We start from the raw sequence: 18,957 nt of genomic DNA, 5'->3' as shown, positions 1-18,957 counted from the left end.
ATGTCTTTAGGCCTCATGTTTTATCTTTAAGAGTCATGTTCATTTTACATTCTTCTCATTAATTGTTGTTTTAATGTAATACTCTCCCTTCCAACCACCACCCCCCCCTCCATCAATAAAGCCATTGTAAATAACAGTGTCATTCCAGGAATTCATACCTTATTTATTCTGGGCTTTATAAATACCACCTAGCACACTGCTGCATACCCCAGGAGTACCCCAATTTCAGAAGAACCACAAAACATGACTGATTTTTCAGCAATGTGCTATATTTCTAATTCTGTTGGGCTGATATGAGTACCTCCCTTTATGTGCATCTGATACTCTGAGAGGAGCCAGGGTCAAATGAGGCCAACAGATAAGAGAAAGTTAATTATAACCTTGTGGACCTCTCTGATTTATATCCCCAGGTACTGCAGAAGTTGGGGAAAACTGTGGAAACCAAAGATGAACGGTTTGAGCAAAGTGCCAGCAACTTCTACCATCAACAGGTAATCTGGAGGGTGGGAAAGGGAAGCTTGAAGGAAGAAAGAAGATGATGTGAGGGCTGAGTGGCAGAACAACAGGCTCTGAAAATCAGCAAGCATCTCTACTAACCCATTCCCCACTCCCCGCACCCCCACCCAGCAGTAAGGGATGCAGGGTAGCCTGCCCCTGGGAACCAGGGGAAATCACCTTGCCTGCCCTGGGTTTTGGGGGACAAATGAGTGTTATTCTTTTCTCTTAGTGGTTTCCCCAGGGGACAGTGACATCACCAGATCCTTAGACAAAATCAAAACAAGCCTCTGCCCCTTGATTTGGCTTATTCTCTTCCTCAGGCTGCCTCTCTCCCACCCTAGGGTCTTCTCATCCCAGTGGCCCCATGTTTTGTTGCCTCTTTGTCCACTGCATCGACCTCACCAAAGCCTTTTATTCTAAAATAGTACCTCCACCTTTTACCTGTCATTCTCACCAACAAACCTCCTGTTCTTAACTGTTCCTTCTTTCTTCACTGGTTGTTATAGGTAACTGTACATAGAAAGTTTACATTAAGAAATAGATAACACGTCACTCCAACCAACTCTGAAAATTCTATATTGCATATGGGATTGGAACAAGAAAAAATAAATGTAATTCATATATAGTAACATTAAAAAAAAAAAGAAGTGGGTAACAATTGGTGGCCTGCAGAAGGGGAGAGGTAACTGGCCAGTCAGCAGGCCTTGAGGAGCCGTGTTTCCACAGCCGCTGGGCACACACCCTCCCCTGACCCGGCAAGTACGTGCAGGGTGGCTGCCTTGAGCTCCTGAGCCATGAGGACCCATAGCAAAGGATGTTTCCAGGGCGTAATCCAAGTCAGAAATGAAAACCAACCATCTTTGAACTCTCTGAAAACTGATAACAAACCAGAAAAATCTAAATATAAGCCACTTTGGGGAAAAGTCACATTGACTTACCTTCTGTCACTATATCTGAAAAACTGCAAAAGGACATTAAGGATTTGGGAGGGCAAGTTGAATTTCTCAATAAAGATATCAGTTATTTCAAATAAAAAGGAGACGAAATTTGCACAGACTTTGGGATGAATTTCTCCTGTACCAAGCCCCAAATTTGCATATACTGCAGAAACTACTTCACCTCATCCCAGCCATGGATGAAAGTTCATTTGAGTTTCCAGCTTCAGTGTGTTTGAGCAGAGGAAAATTATTAGTTGTAAAATCTAGAAATGACCGTGACTTTGTTCCTTCAAATAGTGTATTATCAAATGCCTTGTCATGGGGAGTAAAAATTTGTCATATTGATGACATTAGATACTACACTGAACAAAAGTAGAAAGAATTATGTTTACTCAAGAAATCAAGCACTTCTGTAAGAGATGTGGGGAAAAGAGTAGGTATTGGCACACGGAAAGCAAGAACAGGCAGACTCAGAAAGCCCCTTGTAAAGGCAGAAGATACGAGCCACGTCTTCTGAGTGAGCAACACAGAAGCTTTGCACAGAGTAATCACTATCAAGTTATTGATAATATTATACCTAAGTTAGTTTTTGACTTTATGGAATATGAAAGGGACATGCCTAAAAGGAAAAGAATAAAATACAGTATTGGAGATCCCTTTCTCTTATTACTGCAAATGTCCTGAAAAAGTCTGAACCTAAAGAAAAGCTAGAATTACAATGTACATCTCAGAAGGATTTCAGGGAAAATAATGTACAGGTGATTGAGCAGAATTTCCTATATAAAGAAACCCAGGAACCTGAACAAAACTTTGTGTTTATCTCAGAGCATCCCCACTACCCTTTCGAGTGAATTGAGAGGGCTTGATAAGAAAACATCTAATAACTGATCCATGTTAAATCCAGCTGTAAATGACATAAAACAGAATTTTATATATCTACTTCCACATAAAAATGAACAGGAATGCATTCTTGATGTTTCTGAACATAAATTAATTATAAGTGAAAATGACTTAGAATAACTAAGGGTAGATCCCTGTCTATGTAGGCCACAGACATGTATACAATTTCTAGTTTCAGTAGGGATAAGAGTGTATCTCAACTGAAACAAAAGTCAGATACTGTGCATTTTCCATCAGAGGATCTGAAGGAAAAGGACCTTCATTCAATATTTGGTCATGATTCTGGTCTAGCAATAAACAGTTCACAGGAACACCTAACAACTCAGGCAAAGACTGCATCCCAAAGTCCTCCTAGGAACCCAATGAATGTGATATCAAGAATATGGATCATTTACCTTCTGGTAAAAATCCATCAAAAAGTGAAAATATTGTAAGGAAGAAATAAAAGAGAAAATCTAGAATCAAATGTGGAGCTTGATAAGAGAACTAACTTGTTACTACACAAGAACAGAATCTGTAGTTCACCAATACAATTTCTACTGGACTTATTTCAGACTAGTGAAGAAAAGTCAGAAGAATTTCTGTGGTTTCACAGGCTACACTGAAAACAGTGTATGTGATGTTTTAGATTTTTGGGAAGAGAAAATTTTAATCTGTTAACGTTTTTCTCTTCCCCTTCAACTTCTATATTTACTGACTTTTAGACTTTAAAAAATAGCTTTCAGAAGTGAAGAAGACCATATTCTTAAAATTTTTATAAGTATGTATAAAAATTCTTAGGGTTTTTTTTTTTTGCCAACTTTGTTTACAGAACCAAATGTAAATATTAACAATAAAGGTGATGTTTGCATTTTTCTGCAGAATTGAGTACCTATCATAGGAAAGTTGTAGAATGAATTTGTGACTCATTAAAAAAAAAACAAACAGAAAAGAAGTGGAAAACAGAAGTGTAACCTTCCACGGGATATTTGACTTTCCATCTCCCTGTGCTAGGCATCACACTTCATATTTAATTCTTTTTGCATGTATGTAGTTCAAATAAAACACAAGTCAGATTTGTTAGATTTGCCGCAGTCAGCAATGGTGATCTCCTCGCTGGTCTTGCCATTCCTGGACCCAAAGCGCCCTGTGGCTTCCACAGTACTCACGCCCTTTTTCACCTTGCCAGAGACCACATGCTTGCCATCCAGCCACTCGGTCTTGGCAGTGCAGATGAAAAACTGGGAACTGTTTATGTTGGGGCCAGCATTTGCCATGGACAAGATGCCAGGACCTGTATTCTCATCATCAAATTTCTCCCCTTGGATGGACTTGCCACTAGTGCCATTATGGCGAGTGAAGTCACCACCCTGGCACATAAATCTTGGAATTATTCTGTGAAAGCAGGACCCTTTATAACCAAATCCTTTCTCCCCAGGGTTCAGAGCACAAAAGTTTTCTGCTGTTTTTGGAACTTTGCAAACAGCTCTAAGGAGATGCGGCCCAAGGGCGCACCGTTGACAGTGAAGTCGAAGAACATGGGGTGGGGTTGACCATGGCTGGGCGGTGCAGGAGGCCCTGGGGTAGCAACAGTGTCTGCCAGGCCTATCTCATTAAATTCTTACATCAGTCCTGGAGACTGTGATCCCCTCTTTATAACAAAGGAGTTATTAACCTAAATGAATATCCAGTTACAGTGCAATTCTGACACTAAACACCCAGTTAGTTCAAATTTCATAGGTTAAGGGCATAGTCCCCCACTAGACTACCTCACTTCAGACACCAGGTGCAAGCTCCAGAGTTCCCAGGCCACCTGCACGTCTAACCAACTGGTATAAATTTGGGGGTTCCTACTGGCCACTCAGCTTCCATAATTCACTAGAATGACAGAACTCAGGAAACTGCTCTACTTACAATTACAGTTTTATTATAAAGGGTACAAATTAGGACCAGCCAGATGAAGAGACACAGAGACACATAAAGTGAGGTTGGGAGCGTCCCAAACGTGAAGCTTCTGTGTTCCCAAGACACGTCACCTTCCCAGCACATTGATGTAGGATTACTAACATGGGAAGCTCGCCTAAACTTCAGGTGTCTAGAGTTCATGCTGCAATTTCATTACATAGTGAATCATAGGCCATGTGATTGAACTTAATCTCTAACTGCCTTCCTCTCCTTTCCCCTGGAGGTCAGGCTGATAGCACCTGTCTCAAAGTCCCAACCCTCTAATCACATAGTTCATCTTTAAGGCCTGGCCAGGCACCATCCAGAGTCATTTGTTTAGCATAAACTCAGGTGTGATCTGAGAGGCTGTCCACAAATAACAGAGACACTCCTATCACTCGGAAAAGCCCAAGGATTTAGAAGTTACTTCTCAGGAATCAGGAACTAAGACCAGCCAAATTCTTTATTGTACAATATCAGTGAATTGAATTATATCGAAAATAATTTTTAAAATATTATTAAAAGGATATTAGCTATAACCTAATTCAGTAGTTGACTATGTCAGAATCATTTGAGAAGTATTTTTAAATGCAACTTCTCTGTAGTAGGGCTTAGGAATCTGTACTTTTAAACTTGTTTTAATGGATTATTTCAAATATATACAAAGATAGAAAAACCTGTATAATGAATCCACATGTACCCATCACCCAGCTTCAATAATTTATCAACTCCTGGGAATCTTGTTTCGTCTATGTCTCCACCCACTTTCCCCCATCCCTCATCATTATGAAGCAGATTCTAGATATCATATAATTTTATCCATAAAAATTTCATTATCAGTCTCTAAAGATAAGGATTCTTCAAATATAACCACAAAATCATTATTGCACCTAAAAAATTTTTCTGTAAAACATTTACTCATTACATGAATTAAATGAATTTAAAAATATTAACTTCACACCCTCCCCTGCTACAACCACTGTTGTTTTTATTATTACAATTATTTTGCTATGTATGTGTGTGATCTCTAAATATATCCACAACAAATAAATAGGAGGTTTACAAAAGTGAGATCATTCCATTCATATGGTTTGTAACTTGCCTTTTTCACTTAACAATATAATACAAATGTCTTTTTAGATATTTCAGGTTAAATATCCAACTAAAACATAAGTTTTAGTAATATCTTAAAAATTAGCAATGATTTCTAAATATAAAATATCCAATGTTCACACTCCTCTAATTGTTTCTTTTTTTAATAGTTTGTTTAAATCAGCAATTTGTCGACATGTTTAATAAATCGCTAATCTGTAGGTTTCTAGTCCCTCCTTTTTGCAGTTTATTTGTGGACAATGCTAGGTGGTTTTCCTGCAGTTTCCTGCAGTCTGAATTTTGCTGATTGGATCTCCATGGTATTTATTGTTTAACCTGTTTCTCTGTCTCTAGTATTTCTGTAAATTAATAGTTAGATTTAGAGGCTTGATGAGATTCTGATTTTTGTTTTTGTTTGTTTTGGAGGCAAGAATACTTGTTATTATAGATATTATATTCTTCCATCTGGAGGCATATAATGTCTGGCTGTCTCCTTTTCTGTGTGATATTAACAGCCATAGGTGATCATTAACTGGGGAATCTGTGTTTTACATTAAGCTTTCCAGGTAATTATGATGTAGCATCTAGTCTGAGAACAGTGTTTGACAGCCACTAATCTAATCTAACTCCATCAAGGGGAAATAGGACCTGATTGAGAGAAAAGTAATTTAATCAAGTAACATGAAGAGTTGCAGAGCTAGGATTCACACTTAAACCCTGTACCTCACAAGGAGGCCTCCTTGGGCCTCTTCTCAACTCTGGTTACTGTTCTACTTCCAACTCCAGCATGAGCGGGAATCAGTAAGGTGACACCCACTTGGAAAGGTTTCTGAGTCTTCGCCTGTTCTGTCCCTCAGCGCTTTCTCTCTCTCAGCCTTAGAGGATGGACCTGCAATGGCAGATGTGTGGATAGAAAGGGCAAGAGACAAAGGAAGGGCCATCAAGAAGAATAAGAGGACCAGACAGGACAACCCCCTCAGATTCCCAGTGTGAGCCCACCAACTAAATGTCACCTGAGGGGGCAAATACACTTGAGAAATGAAATGGAGTTAGGTTAGGAGTAAGGAAAAACTTTTCTTCTGAGAGAATGATACACATGAAGTAACTGGTGTTTGGACATGCTTGGGCAGTTCATTTAATAAACATCTCCTGGGTCCCTGCTGCCTGCCTGGCACTGTGCTAGATGCTGGGACTTCAACACAAATAAGACAACACACCTGTTCTCAAGGCTTGCACAGTTTATGGAGAAAGACAGTGACAGTACAGTCAGGTCTAAGGCTGGACCTGGTCTGGCTAAGATAAACATGAGGGAAAAGGACAAGGTCGAGGAGATTGAATGTGACGGATTCCAGAAGTTGGACCAGTTGGTCATATGCCCTATCTTTCACCTACAATCAATTTGTAGGTCAACTTTGTATCAATAAATTAATACAAATAAACAAATAAAATTAATTAAAATAAATTAATTAATAAATATCACTCTCAAACTTCCCAGCCTGACTTCAAGCCCTAGACACTTGCCTATGTTCCTCATCAAATTTCCGTAGTATTTCTTTGAGGACTCTACTTGCTTTCCCCTTTCTCTTTCTTCAAAACGTATTATATAGGAAAAATTATTTTCCTCAAGCAGCATTTTAATGTCTTATTTCTGGTAGTGACAGCTGCTTCCAGTTCTCTGCCTTTAAAATCATATCTAACAATCTAGCTTCATCTTTCCCTTTTGGACCTCCATTAGATCAAGGACTTTTCAGCACTTGCTCTTTACTTATTTTGCTGAGTGTTTTAGGTTTCTCTGAGTCCATTTTTCTCTAGAAGGTCGAGAACCCCAGGACAGGGCCTCTTCTCCATCCTCAGAATCCAAGTCTCTTAGGACATAGCTCTATCTACCTGAGTGCTTAGGACAAGCTTCCAGAATGAGAGATTCATTAACTGAGGACTGGGGCTATTTGTTTAAGGGATGGGAAGGATTATGGTGCTGCCAAGAACCTGATGAAGATTCAGAGAGCAGAAGTGATACAGTCATAACATTCAGAGCTAGAAATGGCCTTACCATGTATTTACAGGTGAGGAAATTGAAGCTGAAGAGGTAGAATAACTGCTGATTGGTGGTAGAAACAAGTTTTTGACTTGTGAGTGGGAAGCTGAGACAGTGAGAGTCACATCTGTCAGGAGAGAACACAGATGCTGGGATTATTCATTCTGGAGACATTTCAGGTCAAAGAAAGAAAATGACAGCAGTGCTGTCCCACCACTCCACCCCCGCCCCCCCCCCACACACTTCATCTCTTCAAAGGAAAGAACAGGAGCATAAAGGAAGACTTTGACCAAGAGGCTTGATTCTAAAACACAGAAATGAAATGGAGCTGGGCTTTTGTGAAGTGCAATGGCGGGCAGAAGCATTCACATCTTAAGGACTGTGGTATAAATAGTACCCCTAGTTTTCAATGGTGTGCGTACAAGCTACACCACGTACACGACAGCCTTGATTACTGATCTCATTTTTCAGGCCAAATAATATCTAACGGGATAAAAAATTAAGAATTTCACCTGTAGAAGTTATGCAAGATAGTTCAACAGCTTTTGTTACTCGGGTATGTATTTTGGAGACCAAATCTTCATGGTGAAGTAAAAAGTTGAGTCCATGTTGTTCTCTTTCAAAAAAGAAATTTAAATCCTTGTTAATTCTTACAACCCCCAAAATTCTCCAAAGCTTTGGTTATCACATTTTCAAAACTCTAAAACTTATACCTACCTACCATATCCATGTTTAAAAGATACTAGAAGTCCACAAACGATAAATGCTGGAGAGGCTGTGGAGAAAAGGGAACCCTCCTACATTGTTGCCGGGAATGTAGTTTGGTGCAGCCACTATAGAAAACAATATAGAGATTCCTTAAAAAACTAAAAATAGAGTTTTATGGTCCAGCAATCTCATTCCTGGGTGTACATCTGGAGAAAACTCTTAATTTGAAAAGATACATGCACCCCAATGTTCATAGCAGCACTATTTAAATAGCCAAGATATGGAAACAACCTAGATGTCCATCGACAGATGATTAGATAAAGAAGATTTGGTGTATATATATACATACATACGTACATACATACACAATGGAATACTACTCAGCCATAAAAAGAAATAATGCCACTTGCAGCAGTATGGATGGACCTAGAGATTATCATACTGAGTGAAGTAAGTCAAACAGAGAAAGACAAATATATGATATCACTTACATGTGGAATAAATGACACAAATGAACTTATTTACAAAACAGAAACAGACTCACAGACATAGAAAACAAACTTATGGTTACCAGGGGGAGAAGGGGTAGGGAAGGATAAATTAGGAGTTTGGGATTTGCAGATACGAACTACTATATACAAAATAGATAACAAGATCCTACTATATAACACAGGGAACTATATTCAATATCTTGTAATAATCTATAATGAAAAAATATGAAAGGGAATGTGCGTGTGTGTGTGTGTATATAAAACTGAATCATTGTGCATAGTTAGAAACTAACACAATATTGTAAATCGACTGTACTTTAGTTTTTTGAAAAAAGATGTTACTTTTAAAATCTTAGACTAAACTTTTTTTCTATGAATGAAAAAGCAAGGAGGAAGTGAGGCATCTTTCCTAGTGAGTACTGAGTGTGTCTGAGTTTTGTTAGCTGACTGAACCTGTCTCTCTCATGCTACTGAAAGTGCTTTCTCCAGATCACCAATAACCTCCAGTTACCAAATTCAGTGACTTTTACTGATTCTCCATGCATTCTAACCTCTCTGTAGCATCAGAGGATGCCCTCTTGATCCTCATCCGCTGCGACACTCTACACAATCCCAGTTGTCCCACCTCTCTGACAGCACTTTAGACTCCTTTGAGACTGTTTGTGTCTTCGTGTCCCTTGAGCCCTGGCATTCAGCCCCTTGAGAAGGACTTTTAACCTGAGATATGGTCCGGGGTTTGGACTGGCTTAAGAGGTGAGCTCTGAGGGCAAGAAGATGGATGAAGTAGTTAGTCCAGTTTCTTTTATTTACTTGACCAAGTAGACCTAGATTTTCTGCTGCTAAAATTAAGTAATAATTTTTCCCTCAAAGATTTCCACAGATTAAAAAATTAAAAATTTAATTTATTAGATAGAATTTTCTGAATTTTCAGTTTTTCTCTTATAAATTTTTTTATACTTTTGGTATGCCCAGTAGCCTATCTATAATGAATAGCAAATAAAACACACGAACAAGCCCACATGTATTTGTATGGAGTACTACAAAATGCATCTTAGTCAGATCCTCCATCACCTGAACTGGTGAGGATCACTGTTCTGACCCAGAGGCCTGGCCCTACAAAATCCCCTTGAAGTGAACTGCACCTTTCAGTCCAGTCTCATACTTCTGAAGTCAGGTTTCAAAATGTCAATAATCTGGCCTCAAAATTCCATCTCACTTAACTCCTAGAAACTAGACCTCACACAGAGGAAAGAGACCAGAATGGGCTTTAGACACCCATGAGAAACAACTGAGGAGCCTATGAAAAAGAAGACTTGGCGCAGGGCGTGTGAAAGATGTCTTCAAACCTGTGTGCCAGAGACGTTGAATCTCTGAATACAGAAGGCCAACCTAAGACCAGTGGGCAGAAGTTTTAATAGAGCTATTTAAAAAATGAAGCGCAGGCTTAGCAAGAAATCTTGAGTTTCTGGTTGCTGGAGGTGGTCAAGAAGCAGAAGCTGAATGAATGTAATGAACACATGTCAGAGTTATAACAAAAGTGGTTCATCTATTGGGTGGAGACTTAAACTGCCAAATCTAAATGATACCTTCTTCTTTTTTTAGAAAGAGGAAACCTGTGTTTGGGAGTCCTAGCCTTAAAAAAATGAGGATTCAGATACAGGAACAAAGAATCAGGTAGATAGACAGAACTAGAGATGAGGAGACAAGGCTCCCTGGAGCAGAAATGTAAAGCAGGTGACTGATGGAAGGGACAGGTAAAGTGAGGCAAGACCGAGCAGCACATCGGGCGAGGAGAGGAACTGTCTGAGTGAGGGTGCAGAGAAGGAAGAGACCCTGATGTCTGCAAGAAAAAGGGAGCGGTTTATCTACCCGAGAGGAAGGTGTGAGTCAGAGGATCACATAGATGGTATCACAGAGATGGTATCACATAGGGCACCGAAATTTCAGCAGAGGAACTTGGGTTTAGGCTCTTGTTCACTGGAAGGGAAAACAAACAGGAAAGAAGACGTACTGATGCAATGGGAGCAATTTCCCAAGTTAGAATTTGCCCCCAAAGAGACTACTTATAACTTCTTGGTAAAGAGAGTAGTGGCTAATTTATAACATTTGCAAATGTTTGAAGAAATTCCAGGATTGATTTTTGTTTTTAACCTGCTTTTCTACTTTGACCTCTGGAGCATCTTTCCAAATGCATCTCTTTAGTCATCAAAGGCACTTCTCCCTTTCAGGCTGAAGGCCACAAGCTATACAAGGACCTGAAGAACTTCCTCAGTGCAGTCAAAGGTGGGTATCAGAGGTAGCACAGGAGGATCCAGAGGGCGTTTGTGCAGCTACTGAGAGCCCTGGTGGATGGAAAAAACCAGCCACACTCAGGCTTCTCGTCACTTGCCTGTGCCTGACTCCTGGAACTTTGTGGGCCTAGAAAGAGTAACTTTTACAATCTCAGCGCCATCCAGGTTCCCTCACTGATAACCCAGACCTTCTAAGTGTATCCTTCTGGATGGGACCCACTGATTTGCCTGTCACCCATGTGATTATACCAGACTACTTTGTGATAGGACTGAAGTCTCTCTTTTCAGTGATGCATGAAAGTTCAAAGAGAGTGTCGGAAACCCTGCAGGAGATTTACAGCAGCGATTGGGATGGTCGTGAGGAGCTGAAGGCCATCGTAGCGGTAAGAGAATCCTGGGCTTTACAGCTCTTCAGCACTCACTCCTGCCCTCACCTCAGCCTCATCCCAGCTTCTCTATCCAAGCAAATAGGAAAACAAAGGAGCCAATTCCCACTGTTCACTTGTGTAGCTTCAGTCACAGGTGGTAAGAAGAAGCTGTAACTATGAAGGTAAAAACAAGTTTTCCCTAATCTGTAAAATTCTCTGTTTTTGCCCCTCTTCCTCTCTTTAAAACCTTAGGAAGTTTTACCAACACAAAACCCACTTGGTTGTTTTTGAAAACTAACTGCATACAGTTATTTGCTCCCAAACTTTCAAGCTCCAGAGTCTGAGACTCTGACCATCTGTTCCTGTTCTTAATGCCTGAATGTATGTCCAGTCTCTTACAGGGCAGTTCCTTGGGGAAGGGCTATTTCTTCATCTGATTCTTCCCCAGAGTCCAAAATGATATTCTAAATACAGTGCTCCAAAAAGGAAGTCTGTGGCAGGAAGAATTGGGTATCTCCTCAGTATGCAGTTGCTCTTGAGATGTGGAGCCCTCACTGCTCCCCTCTGCCTCTATCCCACAGAATAATGATCTCCTTTGGGAAGACTATGAAGAGAAATTAGCTGACCAGGCTCTGAGGACCATGGAGAACTATGTAGCCCAGTTCAGCGAGATTAAGGTAATCAATTTGCAGAATCAAAGATGGGTTATGGGTAGCCCATATAAGTTAGAAAACATATTGGGTTAAAAGTGTAAGTAGAGTTAGAGCCCATGGTTAGGAATGAAGTTGAGTAGGTTAGGAAAAGATTAAAAGTTGAGGGTTGGACAAGAGGCTAGGGTGGAGGGTTAGTGGTATTAGAAAGGTCATGTTTAGACTTAGATTTCAGTGAACTAAACTTGGGTTGGTTTTGAGTTAGATCCAGGTCATCCCTTTTCATTGTGGAAATAGCTGGTGGGACTAAAGATGTCTATTGTAGAGAAGAGGAAACTTGGAATAATTATCTTTAAATACTTGAAAGTCTGTTAGGTGAAAGAGGAATCAACATATTCTAAACCGTTGCAGAAAGCAGTATGAGAATTCATTAATTCCTTCAACTCGTATTTATTAAACATCTATGCTACTGGGCACTGTGCTGGTTTTAGATTAATATAGGAAGAAACTAAAGGAAGTCTCACTTAAGTTTCTCATAGTTAAAGCTTTCCAAAAAAGAAATGAAATATACTGTGAGGCAGAGAGTTGTCTGTTCTCTGTTCAAGCAGAAATCAAACTACTATTCATCTTGGATATTGTAGAGGAGCTTTGTGTAATGAATAGGAATATGGAACAGATAATCACTGAGATCCTTTCAAATTCTGTGATTGAGAGTACCAGGCAGCAGCCATTAACATAGTTTGCCTCTCCCTGGTATAATTTGTAGTTGGGATGAGACTGAGTAGATGTTTCCTCAGTGCTCATAATAGGTTGCTATTTTTGTTATGCTTTAGGGTTTTCAAAGCACTTTTTTTTTTAATGGAGGTACTGGGGATTGAACCCAGGACCTCATGCATACTAAGCATGTGCTCTACCACTGAGCTATACCCTACCCCATCAAAGCACTTTACATTCAGCATTTGATCTTCAAAAGAATACTACAGGTGTGAAGTATACCTCACTGTAGTTTTGATTTGCATTTCTCTAGTAATTAGCAATATTGAACATCTTTTCATGTGCCCGTTGGCTAACTATATGTCTTCTTTGGAGAAATGTCTATTTAGGGCTTCTGCCCATTTTTTGATTGGATTGTTTAGGTGTTTGGTTTTTTTCTTTTGATATTAAGTTGTATGAGCTGTTTGTATATTTTAGAAATTACTCCCTTGTGGGTCACATCATTTGCAAATATTTTCTCCCATTCCGTAGGTTGTCTTTTTGTTTTGTTTATGGCTTACTTTGCTGTGCAAAAGCTTTTAAATTTAATTAGGTCCCATTTGTTTATTTTTGTTTTTATTTCCATTACTTTAGGAGACTGATCCAAAAAAATATTCCTGCGGTTTATGTCAAAGAGTGTTTTGCCTATGTGTTCCTCTAAGAGTTTTAGAGTATCCAGTCTTTAATCCATTTTGAGTTTATTTTTGTATATGGTGTTAGAGAATGTTCTAATTTTATTCTTTTACAAGTTGCTGGCCATTTTTCCCAGCACCACTTATTGAAGAAACTGTCTTTTCTCTGTTATGTATTCTTGCCTCCTTTGTTATAGATTAGTTGACCATAAGTGTGTGGTTTGTTTCTGGGCTTTCTAGCCTGTTCCATTGATCTATATATCTGTTTTTGTGCCAGGACCATGCTGTTTTGATTATTGTAGTTTTGTAGTATAATCTGAAGTCAGGGAGCATGATTCCTCCAGCTTCATTTTTCTTTCTCAAGATTGTTTTAGTTATTTGGAGTCTTTTGTGTTTCCATACAAGTTTTAAATTTTTTTGTTCTAGTTCTGTGAAAAATTGGTAGGGTTTGCATTAAATTTGTAGATGGCCAGACAGAATGACCATCCTTAAAAAGTCTACAAATAATAAATGCTGGAGAGGGTGTGGAAAAAAAAGAATGCTTTTACGCTGTTGGTAGGAATGTAAATTGGTACAGCCATTATGGAGAACAGTGTGGATGATCCTTGAAAAACTAAAAATACAGTTATCTTATGATCCAACAATCCCACTTCTGGGCATATATCTGGAGGAAACTCTGATTCAAAAAGATAAATGCACCCCTGTGTTCATAGCAGCACTGTTTACAATAGCAAAGACATAGAAGGAACCTAAATGTCCATTGGCAGATGAATGGATAAAGATGTGGCATATTTACATACAATGAAATATTACTCAACCATAAAAAGAATAAAATAATGCCATTTGCAGCAACATGGATGCATGTAGAGATTATCATATTAAGTGAAGTAAGTCAAAGACAAATATCATATGATATCATTTATACATGAAATCTTAAAAAAATGATACAAATGAACTTATTTACAAAACAGAAATAGACTCACAGACATAGAAAACAAACTTATGGTCCCCAAAGGAGTAAGGGTTGAGGAGGGATAAATTAAGAGCTTGGTATTGACATATACACACTACTGTATATAAAACAGATAAACAACAAGGATCTACTGTATAGCACAGGGAACAATATTCAATATCTTGTAATAACCTATAATGGAAAAAAATCTGAAAAAGTGATTCATATATATATGTGATTCATATATTCATAAATATATATATGAATTTATATATATTCTTATATATATATGAATCAGTTTGCTGTACACCTGAAACTAACACAACATTGTAAATCAACTATACTTAAAAAAATAAAATAATACTATAGGGTAGGTGAAGCTACTGAGACTCCAAGAGATGTGCCTTGCCCTAGGCGACAGGCTAACAAGTGGCTGCATTAGGAGTTAAACCCAAAACTCTTGATTTTCCGTTTAGTAGGATTCTCAAGGCCGTTCATCCTGGATGCTGAACCAGTTTCTAGTGGGTTCATAGGATATATTAAAATTCAGTGCAGGCTTCCAGGTTCTCCACAGGATTGTCTTCTACTCTCGGTCCCCCTGAGAATTCCCATTCTTTCCAGATAATGAGGGAAACCTTTGGGCACAAAACTCTGTTAGAAAGTGAAATTTGATAATAGGACCTGAGAATCTTGCCTTTCTGATACTCTGTTACCCACATCCTGGCCACTGAAAAGTGAGTATCAAGGCCCTCTCTCATGACTCTGAGTTAGGAAAGAATCGCCAAGCGGGGCCGGAAACTTGTGGACTATGACAGTGCCCGACACCACCTGGAGGCAGTGCAGAATGCCAAGAAGAAAGATGAGGCCAAGACTGCCAAGGTAAAAAAAAAAAAAAAAGCCTGGTCAAATCTTCCTGCCCTCCCTTTCCCCATAATGGTGGCAGGTGGTTGGGCCAAACTGCTGGGTTTAGGAAATGATAAATTCAGCTTCCAGAGTCCATGACACGGATGCTCTAAGGATAATCAGAGACTCCAGGTTGGGAGGACATAGATCTGGGGAAGGAGAGGCATGGTTCCAAGTAAGCCTAGTTCCTGAAAAAATGCAGAGAATAAAGGAAGCAGCTTCTAGCTTTGGTTCAGGAATGAGGGGAATTGTCCTGTCTCTTTTACCACCTAGGCAGAGGAAGAGTTCAACAAAGCCCAGATTGTGTTTGAAGATCTGAACCAGGAACTACTAGAGGAGCTGCCCATTCTTTATAATAGGTAATGACTAAGATTCAGGAAAGGGCTAGACCCCAGGACCAGTGGAGGCCCAGGCCACCTGGCAACCCAAACATGCCGCCTCATGAAAAGAGCCCTGATCCAAGAGTGGGATGTAACCTCAGCCGTGCTACTAACTTGCTGGGTGATATTAGGCAAGCTACCTGATCTCTCTAGACCCTGCTTTCTTCATCTGCAATACAGAGATAACATCCTTGCCCTACCAGCGTTTCTGGGTTTAAAGACAAGATGCTTCTTGGATAGGAGAGATCTTGGCAAGTAAAATGCTATCATTATATATATTAGGAGTATCTGGTGTTCTCAAGTGTGGATTGTTTTATTTTTGGGGAGGGAGGGAGGTAATTAGGTTATTTATTTATTTATTTATTTATTTATTTTAATGGGAGGGACTGGGGATTGAACACAGGACCTTGCCCTTGCTAAGCATGCACTCTACCACTGAGCTATACCCTCCCCTACTAAGTGTGCATTGTTTTAAACAAGCTTGGTTCATGAACAACCGGATTCACATGGAAGATAAACCATGGGATGACTGTTTCCATTAATGAAGGTGTCTGTGCGTCACAGTAGGTAAAAGTGTTTAGATGTGAATTTTCCACATTGGAAGAGGAATCTGAGCAGAAGTTCTATTGGTTCCTGCTTTCTTTACATCGTACAAGATGTGCTTTAATGCAGTTGTAGTCAGAGTATTTCACATTGCCACTTAATATTAGTCTGTGAATGAGGGAGCCTTTTTAATGACTACAAGTATTCTAAAACATTAACTATGTGATTTCTAATTTAAATAAAATTGAAACTTAATAGTTTCTTTAAATGTAAACTTTCCCAATTCATTTACAGTAGAATTCCATTAATGTACATACAGCTTCAAGAAGTTGAAGTACTGCATACTGAGAAAGAATACTTGCTTATAATAATAATTATGTATTATATTATAATAAATAAATATAATATGGCCTTATGTTTATACAACACTTTAAAAAGTCTTCAAAGCGCTTTCATGTCTACTTCAGTGCCTGGAGAGCCTGAGTCAGATAACTTCATGCAACTAGAGATCTGTTATACTTTGGTGTCAGCTTAGGCTGACTGTGTCTCCTCTGGCCTTTCCACTCCTAAGTCAGGTGTGCTCCTGGCCTGACTCTGACAAACCCAGGCCCCCCAGCATCCTGAGTCTAGGCTGCAGGTGCTTTTCTGTGAGGAGCCTGCTGGTGGCTAGCTTTGGCTTGTGCTCCTACCTTGTATTTCAAACAAAGACTTCCTTCACCAGCCCTTACTTGTACGTGTTTGTTGTTTTACCTCCTGATAGTCGTATTGGCTGTTATGTGACCATCTTCCAAAACATTTCCAACCTGAGGGATGTCTTCTACAGGGAGATGAGCAAGGTGAGAAATGTCCAGCCAATTTAGACATCTCGGAGAGTTTTTCTAATAAATACGAAGGTACCTCTAATTTACATAATCTCATTAAATATCTATATTGGCATTACAGATTTTTACTTTTTTCTCATGATGAAATAATAGCACTTAACTGACTGTGTTGAACTGTATCAAAGCACATGTTTACATAATGTCAGAGTCTCCGGTGATAATTGAATAATGGCATCCAAACTTGAGCTTCAGAATGAATAAAGGAGATTAGGCCTATGGAAGGAACAGCTGAAATGGGGAACCAAGTTGTGAAATCTCTATCTTCTGTTGCTAGGCAGCGGAGAGGGTCGTTTCTTAGCACAGGTCACTTTCTCAGGCAGTTGGTCTTGAATAGGGCCGATCCTATTCAGTGCCGGGCAGCCACAGAACATGATCTCGTGGGGTCTTTCCCCGTGGGTCCTGGGATTCCAAGACTCTTTGCTGTTACAGTATTAATTATATTCACATCCACATACATTCCTCTCTGCAGTCTCTTTGGCTAAATTATGATTTGCCTAGTTAATATGACCATGAGTTTTCATTCCCTGGATCACCTGAAAGAAGCTAGAACCTCACATCAACATCAAACATCAAGGACTCAGACTTGAGAGAGCTGCCAGTCTGATGGAAGAGGCAGAACTTAAGACACAGTCAAGGAAAAAGGGGGGTGGGACAGGACCCTGGGCACTAGTGTGAAACAGTTGAGGAGGAATTTTATAGCTAAGGGTAGGGAGGTTTTGTTTTGGGTAAAGAAGGGATATGCCAGTCTCAAGTTCCCTGGTGGCCAGCATCTCCTCTCTTGCCTGCTCCAGCTGAACCACAATCTCTACGAGGTGATGAGCAAACTGGAGAAGCAGCATTCCGACAAAGTCTTTGTGGTGAAGGGACTCTCAAGGTGAGCCACTTCTGAAGCTCATTTCCGCTTCACTTGCCCTGTGTGTGAACGCATTCAGCACTCCCGTCTCCAGTCCCCAATCCTGACCTTTCCTGTGTTCATGTGTGTGATATTGTTTGTTGTTTGTACTACACCCCTAACATAAATTATTTTTATTTTTATGAAATATTTCAGGAATAACTAAAGGTATAAACAATAATATAACAAATAGCCATATACCTACCACCAAATTTAAGAAATTACCCATTATATATATTATCTATAGATAATTATCTAATATCTATGGATAATTGAATCTCCCACTGTCCCTTCCCCACTTACTTTTTCTTCTTGCCCCCCACCAAGGGTAACCACTATACTAAATTTAGTGTTTCTTATTCCCATGCATGTCTTTTTACTTTTATTATACACATACATGCACACACATAAAATATTGTTTTGCATGTTGTTAAACTTCTTTTAAGTGGGATTATACTGTATGTATTCTTTTGCAGCTTATTTTGTTCTCTTAGTGTTTTTTGTGAGACTTGTTCATCCTTGTTGCTACATGTTGCTAGCTCTGACCTTTCCTCTTCATAATTGTTATGGATGCTGTTGTGTGGCTGGTTCACAATTTATTTATCTATCCTGCCAATGGACATTTCGGTTGTCTTCCAGTCTTAATCTATTACAAATAATGTTGCAATGAACACGTTTTACATTTCTCCTTCTGAGTATGATCAAGAGTTTCTTTAGGATGTATACTGGGAGTGGAATTGCTGAGTCATAGGGTCTGTGCATTTAGGTTCCTTCAGCCTTCGTAGATATTGCCATTGCCAAATTGTTCTCCAAAGTGGCTGTTCCAATTTACAACCCACCAGCAGTGAATAATACCTTCCATGGCTCCATATTCGTGCTACATGTGACATTTTCAGACTTCTTAATATTTTCAAGGTAATGGGTATAAAATGGAATTTTTTGCAGTTTTAATTACATCTCCACAATGGCTACTTAGCTTGAACATCTTTTCATGTTATTGGCCACTTAAGGTTCCTGTTTTGTGACTTTCATGTTTATCCTTTTTTCTCATTGTTCATTTGGATTGTTTACCCTTTTACAAAAATGTATTTACATGAAGTGGGGTTTTTTTTGTATATTCTAGATAT

General features: G+C 39.3%; 1 protein-coding gene, 1 non-coding gene and 2 pseudogenes across 2 annotated transcripts in view; 2 read left to right on the top strand and 2 right to left on the bottom strand.

Moving 5' to 3' along the window:
* BIN2 (bridging integrator 2) overlaps positions 1-18,957 on the top strand; it is a 32,584-nt gene that overhangs the window by 6,392 nt on the left and 7,235 nt on the right. Inside the window, exons 2-9 of the mRNA XM_006192435.3 lie at positions 411-491; positions 10,814-10,868; positions 11,165-11,259; positions 11,826-11,921; positions 15,003-15,110; positions 15,408-15,493; positions 16,818-16,893; positions 17,730-17,812. Coding sequence (XP_006192497.2) covers positions 411-491; positions 10,814-10,868; positions 11,165-11,259; positions 11,826-11,921; positions 15,003-15,110; positions 15,408-15,493; positions 16,818-16,893; positions 17,730-17,812 — 680 coding nt within the window. The remainder of the gene's footprint in view (positions 1-410; positions 492-10,813; positions 10,869-11,164; positions 11,260-11,825; positions 11,922-15,002; positions 15,111-15,407; positions 15,494-16,817; positions 16,894-17,729; positions 17,813-18,957) is intronic.
* On the top strand, positions 499-3,040 carry LOC102519047 (annotated as a pseudogene).
* Positions 3,272-3,872, bottom strand: LOC102518804 (annotated as a pseudogene).
* Positions 12,754-12,827, bottom strand: TRNAT-AGU. Its single transcript has one exon. It is a non-coding gene; the product is annotated as a tRNA-Thr (tRNA).

This window comes from Camelus ferus, chromosome 12 (assembly GCF_009834535.1).
Source record: "Camelus ferus isolate YT-003-E chromosome 12, BCGSAC_Cfer_1.0, whole genome shotgun sequence".
Classification (NCBI taxonomy): Eukaryota; Metazoa; Chordata; class Mammalia; order Artiodactyla; family Camelidae; genus Camelus; species Camelus ferus.
This window is presented reverse-complemented; position numbering and strand designations above follow the sequence as displayed.